This window comes from Corvus kubaryi, unplaced genomic scaffold (assembly GCF_017639235.1).
Source record: "Corvus kubaryi isolate FWS band 111438036 unplaced genomic scaffold, C.kubaryi_AGA036_p1.0 37334, whole genome shotgun sequence".
NCBI lineage: Eukaryota > Metazoa > Chordata > Aves > Passeriformes > Corvidae > Corvus > Corvus kubaryi.
Genome location: NW_024581108.1, coordinates 7,295,513 through 7,305,282, shown reverse-complemented (window position 1 = coordinate 7,305,282; position 9,770 = coordinate 7,295,513). Strand labels below are relative to the sequence as shown.

The window sequence follows — 9,770 nt, the reverse complement described above, 5'->3', positions numbered from 1 at the left end:
CGGCCGCGCCGGCACAGCCAACCGGGAGCGGGCGGGGGCCGCGGGCCGGGCGGCGCTCGGGGCCCGCACACGCCCACGGGAGGGACCGGGAGAGCGTCCCCCTGTGCGGGGCCTCCCGGAGCAGAGCCGCTGGTGGCGGTGCAGGGCGTGAGGCTTCCCCGAGCCGCGCTAGCGGGAGGGGCAGCGCGAAAGGCCCGGCCATTCCCGATACACGTGTAATAAAGTCCTGAGCGCGCCTGCCAGACCAACACGCCCGTGTCTGTGGTTCTACCTGAAAGGAGGCTGTAGCCAGGTGAGGGTCGACCTGGTCTCCCAGGTGACAAGCGACAGGACATAGTCTTAAGAGGCGCCAGGGGAGGTTTACTTTGAACATTAGTAGGAAGAATCTCTTCATAGAAAGGGTGATTAGACATTGGAACGGGCTGCCCAGGGTAGTGGTGGAGTTACCAACCCTGGAGGTGTTTAAGGAAAAGACTGGACGTGGTACTTAGTGCCATGGTCTGGTTGACATTGTGGTATTCGCACAGGAGTCTTTTACAACCTAATTCATTCTGTGATTCTGAGGAAAACTCGCTTTTAACGGGGAAGGGCAGCAATCCGGCCGCTCTGCTCCGGCGGCAGCGCTGCACCCATGGCTGTGACCTCCTAAGTGCCTCTGTTGTCCGGTCCCCGTGCTCCGCGCACCGTGCAGAACAGGGGAAAGGCACTGCCTCCTGCAGAACGCCGGGACGCGCTCCGTACCGCCCCGCTGCCTGGCCGCCGGGGCCCGGTGGTGCTCCTCCCTGCGGCGGAGCCGCCCCGGCGGGGAGGTGCCTCTGCTCTGCGCCTGCCCGGCACCGCCGCCCGCCCCCAGCCCCGGCACCCGAGCATCCCGGGCGTGCCTGCATCGTCAAGCACTCTTTGAGCTGGGGCTGCTTCGCCGAGGGCTCGCCGTGTTTAGGACCCCGCCGGGATCCCATCGACGCGGCCGCTCCCCGCCAGCCATGGACGGGGACATGGTGGAGATAGATGGCGGGATCATGGAGGGGGTGAGAGCCAGCGGGCCGCGGCTTACCTGGCCCCGGGCAGCGGTAAGGGCTGGCCGGGTGGGCGGGAAGTGCCGTAGCGCCTGACGAGCGCCATTTCTCCGTGCAGGGCGGGCAGATCCTGCGGGTGTCCACGGCGCTGAGCTGCCTGCTGGGGCTGCCGCTGCGGGTGCGCCGGATCCGCGCCGGGCGGAGCCAGCCCGGCCTCAGGTGAGACCCTCCCCGGGCGGTCCCGGGCCGCTCAGCCGGTCACTTACGGCGTGTGGCGCCCTCCGGGGCCGGGACACGGCCGCGCAAGGCCTCGGCTGCTCTCGTCTGAAACCGCTGTGTTTCCATTGCTTTAAAAGAGCCTTTTTACCAGAAAATCCCGTCTGTGGCTCACAAGGAGTGAGTGGGAACGCTGGGGCATGAACCGGGCTGGGTTCCTTCGCCAGTGCCTTCAGCGGCTCCCGCCTCGGGCTGCAGCCGGGGCAGGTGAGGGCCCGGCCGCCGCCTCGAAAATGGTTCTGAAGATGCTAAGAAGAACACGGTTTGAAACACAAAATACAGTCATGTAATGCCTGAGCAAAACATAGCTTACCGAGCGTACAGCGTTAAGAACAGCTAGTGCATTTCCTAGTGTTGCTACAGTTAGTGTATTTCCAGTGTAAAGAAGAGCTGGTGTATTTCCTATTTAAATTACCCTAACTAATGGAAACAAGCACAAGGCAGGTACATAGAAAACCTGTTAAGTCTCTTGTAGCGCTGCAACCGATTCTGGCTCAGCCAGTATTGCCATCATTATCCCCCTGCATTTCTGTCCACACATTTAACACATTAGGACGAGCAACTGCTCCTGCATCTCATCTGTCTGTCTGGACCCATTCTAGTGGAAAAGATACCAGAATCCTGCATATTCCAGAATGGCCTGAATGCTGCTCCTTTGGCTCCTGTCAACTCAGGAGAAGTACTGTAGCAACCAGAGTGAATTTCTGATCCTTGTCTGATCGAAATTTGCAATTGTAGTTTTTCTTAGTTGGTGTTTACTGGTTCTTTTAATGTAGCATGAGCATGTAGTCTACCTGCATGTATCTTTAACTTTGTATTGTCATTCTAAGACCTCAGCATCTGTCTGGATTGGAGATTGTTCGAGATCTGTGTGATGGGAAGCTGAATGGTGGAGAAATTGGCTCAACAGAAATAACCTTCACTCCTGGGAAGATCAAAGGTGGAACCCACATAGCAGATACAAAAACAGCAGGGTATGTCTTTGTACACAGCTTCTGATAACTTTAAAATTATCACAATAGATGGGGGAGTCAGAGGGGTAAGAATATTTATGCTTTGGTAATGACCCAGGATATGTGCTGCCTGAGCCAGATTTATGTGACCAAAGAACCTGTAGTATAGGCAGGATATGCATGAAGTACGTGCAAAGTTTAAAAGTGTGATTGATATAAAAGCTGAACACTTGGTCCATGTTGTGCAAAAAGCAGCTGCCCATGTATTTAAAACTTTAGGTGTTAATTTCTCACCTTAGTATGTTACATATTGGACCAAATGCATTAAATTAGATAAATACCTCACATCCATGAGGTCTGAAATTATCACCATATAATAAGGTAAATTTTGACATTTTACTTACACTCATAGTGGCGCAGCGTGTTATACTTTTGGAACTGGGAACATATTTGATCCATGATCCTTTCTATCTGTTTCTTCCATATTTCTGTGTTGGGCCCTTTGTTCTTGGAATCTGTTGCAAAACTGACCAAGTGGGCTGAGCTGTGGAAAGCTGGTGTTGTTTGGAAGAGCTGTTTGGAAGCATAAGCCAGAGCAGGCATAAGTTAAAATTTTCTTTAAGTTAAGAAATATTTTTCTGAGCTGCAGTAGTATAAACAACTAAGTTGATGCCTTTTACTTAGCACAAAAGAGCTTGGGTAAGGAACAATGCAGTAGAATTAATCATTAAGCACAAGAAAAAAAGAGACACACTATGGTTCACAAATATTTGAGAGTTACTTAAGAAAACAAACCCATGTTCATCTTCAGTTCTGTGGTGATTACTGTTTTTACAATTCAAAATTATGTTTGAAACCCCTATGAGATAACTGTTTTGTTTTGCCAAACAAACTTTCACTTTTGCAAAACTTATTTTGGAAGTTTTTTTATCTCTGTGATATGTGGAGAGATTCAGTGATAGAGGAAATCTTGTATTTAAAAGCATATTCTCTATGCCCCTGAACTCTCTTGCGCTGAGCAGCTCCTAAGCAATTTTGTAGCTTTTAGAATTATTTTGTTATTGAATAAGTATTAAAATGTTACTGCTGCCTAAGCCTTTTCTGCTACCTAAACCCGCAGTTTTCATGGTCCCATCAGTATACTAAGTAAGATACATAAAACTTTTATTTCAAACAGAACTATTAAAGATGCAATTATTGTGAAATGAAAACTTTCGTATTTAGGCTTGCTAAGGACATGAAGTTTTAAATTTTTTTTTTTTAAGACTAATAAGTTTATAGATAATTTTGAAAATAAAATGCAGAAGTAAACACTCTGGAAAGTCATTTGCCTTTGATATATAATGATTCTATGGAATTCTATGGATTGTGAGTGTATGACATTTGAGTATCTTGTAATTGCTTTTAGGAGTGTGTGTCTACTGATGCAGGTAGCAATGCCCTGTGTGCTGTTTGCTGCTTCCCCATCAGAGCTCCATTTAAAAGGTGGGACTAATGCGGAGATGGCTCCTCAGATAGACTACACAGTCATGGTAGGGAGAAATTCCTTTGCCTTAGTGCATCTTCCATGAATATGTGTGCAACGTAACTGCTGTTCTCTGTTGCTCTTACTGCAAGTCTATTTGTGATTATGGAATTAGGCATGGGAATATAACACTATTAGTGTACTGGGTGTAGAGAGCAACCAATGTTTCATGGAATTTCCTGAAACAGCAAATGGTCTCTTTGGTTTTAATTACTACAGAAAATTTCGCTTAAAATGTATTCTTTATTCTAGAAGTGCTGTGAATTACTCTTCTGTTTTCCATAAGAAAATCCTTTTACACAAAGTGACATTGATAATGAAATATGAGGAATGTCAAATAAGCTATATGGATGAGACTGGCTATTGGTTTTTTTAATAATGTAACTGAAATTTTTGTGTTGTTTTTTTTTAAAATAAGATTGCATTAAAGAGTGGGAGATTATCAATGCAAAATAAATTCACTCTGTGTTTTTATATGTGTTTATTTTTCAGGTGTTCAAGCCAATAGTTGAAAAGTTCAATTTCACATTTAATTGTGATATAAAAAGGAGGTGAGTTGTGGAGATGTGCAGCAGAGCTGGGCCTTACTGAACGTATGTGTGAGCTCAGGGGCACACACAAGGTGCTCTCAATCAAACTGAGGGATGAAATTATAATACATGAACTAATCTGCATTAGCTGCCCCTGTGTGTACTGTCACCGTATGATGAATGGGATGTGATTCCTTCCTGTCTTATTTTTTCCATGCTGAGTCTACAGCTGCTGTGTAATGTTTCCCGTTGGCTTCCCTGAGAGGAGCACATGCTGAACAGGCAGTGCATTACTGAGCTTTTTTTTGAGGTGCCTGGTAGGTTAGTGTTAGGAAGTTAATAAGATGTGCATTACAAAGGATTACTGTTAGAGAACCTAATTCCATTATAAGGGTTTCTAAGGCACACATCAAGAAAATTTGTATGTACGGTAACCGGGAACATAAAAATGTATAGTGAAATATACAAAGAGTCTTCTGGCCCTTTTCTTAGTTTCCTTGTGATCATTGCATTTAGTTATATCTGATTACTGTTTCTAAAAAGGGGCTACTATCCTCAAGGAGGTGGTGAAGTTGTGGTCCAGATGTCTCCAGTCAAAGAGCTGAGCCCAATAAACTTAACAGAACGTGGCACAGTGACAAAGATATATGGAAGGGCATTTGTTGCTGGAGCACTGCCTATCAAAGTAAGTGCTGATAACGGCTCTGGTAGTATCCAACTTTGTATGCTATATAAAATTGCATGTAATCTGCTTAACATTCCTCTACTCCCCTGTTTTCTGCACTCTTACACAAGATAAGCAACCTTATTAAATGGTTTCAATTGTTCAGGCTGTAGAATATTATATTGGACATACCTAAAATTCGTTCATTGCACAGCAGTGTAAAGCTAAAACAGGAAATGAGAATAGTATCCTCATGATCCTTCATAGGACTATTCAAAAGTCTTTAGCATATATTGAGGGGTATCTCCTATCTGATTTATGTATTGTTCATGGGAATTATTTTAAATCTGAAATTAGGGCCCTTGTTCGTAGATTGTGGACACTGTTAATAGGTGGAGGTCAGATTACAACAAGTTTTTCAACCACTGCTAAGGGTATTGGAACAGGTTAAGGGTGGGTATAGCCAAAAATAAAAAGGAGAGAAATTTTCTCCTTTATATCTCCTTTGTATTCTTTCTGTCCTGAGTGGTGGGATCTTCTTAGGGTTCCTTCTCACAAACAGGCTAGGAATTAGTAGAGGAAGGAAAAAGAGAACCTTAATTACTTTTTGAAGAGCTGTGGATTGCTTGTTTTGGTCTTAAAATCTCCAAACCTATGAATATAGCTATGATTAGATCACAGGAATGGGATAAGCTTCATATGTCCCCACTTACCTGTCATTTAAAATTGTTATTTTATGTATTCGCTCTTACAGAGTGTATTCTGTACGTAACAATTGTGGGGTGGGGTTTTTGCAGTTGGTTTTGGGGTATTTTTTAGACTAATGTTTTGGGGTAAGACTAAAATCAAATCTTTTTATCTATAAATGAAGAAAAGTTCTTGAATTTCTATTGAGACTGAAGTTTCTACATACATTTCTATAACTGTAATTTGTACAGCATTTAATGTTACCTTAATTTTGTAGAAAAACTGTCAGAAAAAAATCATGTTCAGTTCTTGCTTGTAGGGGTTTTATAAAAATTCTTTGTTTTTCTAGTTAATAAAGTAGCCCCTTTATTTGGGGATTAACTGTAATAATTAGATTTATGAGGAAAAAGTATTGCTATAGTTACATAACCTAATTACTGGGTTTATGTCTTATCTTGTTAGCTGGCAAAAGACATGTCAGCAGCAGCAGTGAGATGCATCAGAAGAGAAATCAGAGATCTTTACATTAACATTCACCCTGTCAGAGAACCTGATGATCAAGCCGTTGGGACTGGAAGTGGAATAATGTAAGATGACTCCAAGCTTTCTATTGATCACTCTAACCTTGCTGATTGATTAGCTAGATCTTGATTACGTTTCTGATAAATAAACTGTAATATGAGTGATTTTGTTCTTTTTTTTTTTTTTCTTTTTTGCGTAGCATTGTTGCAGAGACCTCAACAGGTTGTTTGTTAGCTGGATCATCACTTGGCAAGAGAGGTAAGAATTCCATTAATTCTTTGAGACTTAACTGAATATACCAGTAACAAATAAGAATCTGAGATATCATCTGTTTAAAGATCTGATGCTTTGAATGTTGCATTTTTAAATGTATGTTGTTTGGTAATAAAGGACAGCAGAAGTGAGCAGATTTAAAGCATAGTAAATGGAAATTTATAAAAATTACAAAACTGTTAACTTTACCTTTTATCAGAATGGAATGTTAAGGATCACTGGAGAATCACTGGAAATATTTGTGAACTTTAAGAACATAGACTTTGTGTTTTACATGGGAAGTTTTTGCTCAAGAGTGAATCTTGATTAAAATGAATAGAAGTGATCTTTGTTTTAAATTATTTGAATCAAATGTTTTTCTGACTAAATGAGGCTACTTTCTTTCCACTGCTTAGGAAGTATGAACTGTATATGAGCATAAGATGGGAAGGGTTTTTTTTTTAGCAGACATTTGAGGCAAGAGCATGAAAATAAGGTTTAAAAAGTTGATAATTTCATGGGGGTTTTTTTCTTTTGTATTTTTAAAACTTTAAATAGTAATTTTCAGCTTTCTAATTTCTCTGTTAGGAAAGAATTCTGACAAGGTTGGCATTGAAGCAGCTGAGAGGCTGCTTCAGAATCTTAAACATGGTGGAACTGTGGATGATTCTCTGCAAGACCAAGTAAGGTTCATATATTTGTTTACATGAAGTTGAGGTAGCAAGAACATGACTGCTTTACTTGTAAACAATATAGATCTGAACAGGGAAGGAAGAAGATGTTAGAAGTCTCAGAGATGTGTAGTCACAGCATCACAAGGATTAGCAAATCACATACAGTTCTTATGAACCACAAGTGCTGTTGGCTTTGCACAACACCCTCAAATTTTTCCCGTTTTCTAACCCTCAGTAAGAATGGAAAAAGACGCAGGAATTTGTTTCTATTTGGCATTCCCTGTAGTACAGTGATAATAGCTCCCTGCTTATATATATAGAATGATACTAAGGAAAGGTATTAGAGGCTATCTAGGATGTGCTCCTGATTATCTTGGTCACCTAACTGCATTTGAGAATGAAGGCCCTCCACTGCCTTATCTTAGCCTGATAAGGATCTTGGGCTGGTTTAGTTAGGATGATGTTACCTCTTAGCTGTAAAAACCTGGGCTCACGTTGGTATTGTGTAGTATAGTCAGTATTTAGGTGTTGGACTCATCCTACTTTTTTCAAAGCATGCAAGTACAATTGGTGGGAACAAGCCACAGCCAGAGTTGCTGTGTATGGGAACTGTGTAGAGTTACATCACACCTTACAGTATTCTTGTCATGGTGATGTTTGTAAGTCAAATCAGAGGTTTCTAGGTGTCTGTCTGGTGAATATGTGATCAGGAAGTGTTAGAATTAAAGTACCTCTTCCCAAGTTTCTCTCCATATAGGTAATCTACTAATCTGGAGTCTGACATGACTTTGGGGAATTTTGGGGCAATACAGTGAGGGAGAGCAAAGTTAAATGTAGTGACAGGAATTCAGTAACAAGAATTCAGTAATAGGAATTCAGGGGCAGTCTCCACTGTGGAAAAGTAGCTCTTCTGTAACAGGCATTACAGTAGTAATCTCCAAACTTCTGGAGCTTGGATCACTCTTCAAACTCAGCTTCATGAACTTTTATGAAACTTGGAAAACCAAATTTTTATATCTACAGGCATTTTGCATGTTTTGGTTGGGTTGTTTTTAATCAGTAAATTCCTAGAATCTGAAGAATGGCTTCATAATTACCTTTCCCTCCCTTTCAGCTGATCATTTTTATGGCACTAGCGAAGGGAGTATCTAGAGTGAAAAGTGGACCAATTACACTTCATACTCAAACAGCTATACACTTTGCAGAGCAGCTAACAAAGGTGAGTCCAAAATTTCAGGAAGTTTTACCTATCAGTTGTTTTCCTGTAACCTGGCAATGTACAGTTCATCAGGCAGTGAGCTGAACTTGATCATGGAGGACAAGCATTGATAAAACAATTGCTATAGTATTAACTGGTAGTTTTCCTGTAGAAAGTGAGCATACTCTGGAGTTAAAAGCTTTTAGAATGATTAGATAATTTTACCACTTTTATTTAAATGTTTTTTTGAATTAAATCTGTCAAAGCTGTAATATACATAAACACATGGCAATACAATTATTGGACATCAGATATTGAATATTTAAACTGCTGTGTGTGATAACTTAATTAGTGATACATTTCTAATCCTCTTTTAGGCCAAATTTACTGTGACAAAGTCAGAAGAGGAAGACCCCAGTAATGATACCTACATCATTGAGTGCCAAGGAATGGGGATGATAAACCCAAACTTATAGGGTTAAAAACAAAAAAGGCAGCAAGCTGCCAAACACTCAACATACCTCAGTGATGTATTGCACTACACTTCAATGGATGTATAATCTGCCTGAAGAGGAGGAGCCTTCTGTCACATCAGAGTGATTTAACTTGAAGGTTGATGCCAGGATTTCCCTTGGTATGGTGAGAACCTGTCATGTGAAAAATGAAAACTTTATTTTTTTTTTTACTATTAGCAGCAAAATGAGTAGCAACGGGACAGCAAATAGAATATATTGTAGGTATGCAAGACCTTCAGTTAGAAGCTTTGAAAACTCAGCTTTATCTAAGTAGAAAATAACTATTTCAGTTCAGTATTTCTTTCCCTTTTAAAAAAAATAAAAGTTTTATTCTCTGGAAACCTTTATGTTATGAGATACATGGAATGAAATGCACCATCAAATCTGTACTGCTGTTCTTCCTTAGCCATTTGGTTAAATAATAAAGCAGTATCACCCTATAAAAGGCTGGTATTTATATGTGCTGTTATCTCAGCAGGTTGTGCTTGAGAAAGGTGGATACAAAATAACTTTCCAGCAGCATAGTTTCTTGTTCTCCTTAGGGAGAGAAGACTCAATGCGTAAGATGATCTTTTATATCTTCTTTTTTCATCTATTTTAAAAAGCCTTCTCAGGCAAGCTAAATCCATGTACCACATTACAGCCCAGACACGAAGTAGTAACCTCATGATACAATTTTATTTTCTAGCTACAGTTGTCCCTGTCACTTAGCATACTAACTGAGGCTACATTTTCACTGAGGTGGTGGTTCGTTCTTTTTGAAGGGAGTACTTAATTTCAGCTGAGATTAGGGTGCTTTATAGACACAGATATCTATGTGTATGGACATGGAACACTGTAAATACACACAGTTTGTATAGGCATATGAAATCAAGGTGTGTTATCCCCCATCTGGGGATTAAGTAAAGAAGACCTTCTACCAGGCTGGCCTTGATCATGCTACAAAAACTTCTTCTGA

At 41.2% G+C, this 9,770-nt stretch overlaps 1 protein-coding gene across 1 annotated transcript; it reads left to right on the top strand.

Moving 5' to 3' along the window:
• Positions 1–827: 827 nt before the first annotated feature.
• RTCA (RNA 3'-terminal phosphate cyclase) lies at positions 828–9,257 on the top strand. Its single transcript, XM_042030083.1, has 11 exons — positions 828–1,028; positions 1,135–1,235; positions 2,123–2,266; positions 3,654–3,777; positions 4,263–4,321; positions 4,844–4,985; positions 6,114–6,238; positions 6,373–6,431; positions 7,014–7,108; positions 8,214–8,318; positions 8,675–9,257. The coding sequence occupies exons 1-11, from the start codon at positions 984–986 to the stop codon at positions 8,771–8,773; spliced, it is 1,098 nt and encodes a 365-aa protein (XP_041886017.1). The 5' UTR covers positions 828–983; the 3' UTR covers positions 8,774–9,257.
• Positions 9,258–9,770: the final 513 nt, after the last annotated feature.

Excerpts from the sequence above, each read along its gene's own strand:
- RTCA (XM_042030083.1), top strand. The coding sequence starts at position 984 with ATGGACGGGGACATGGTGGAGATAGATGGCGGGATCATGGAGGGG. Across the intron at positions 4,322-4,843 it reads AATTGTGATATAAAAAGGAG|GGGCTACTATCCTCAAGGAG; the intron begins GTGAGTTGTGGA and ends GTTTCTAAAAAG. Across the intron at positions 8,319-8,674 it reads TTGCAGAGCAGCTAACAAAG|GCCAAATTTACTGTGACAAA; the intron begins GTGAGTCCAAAA and ends ATCCTCTTTTAG.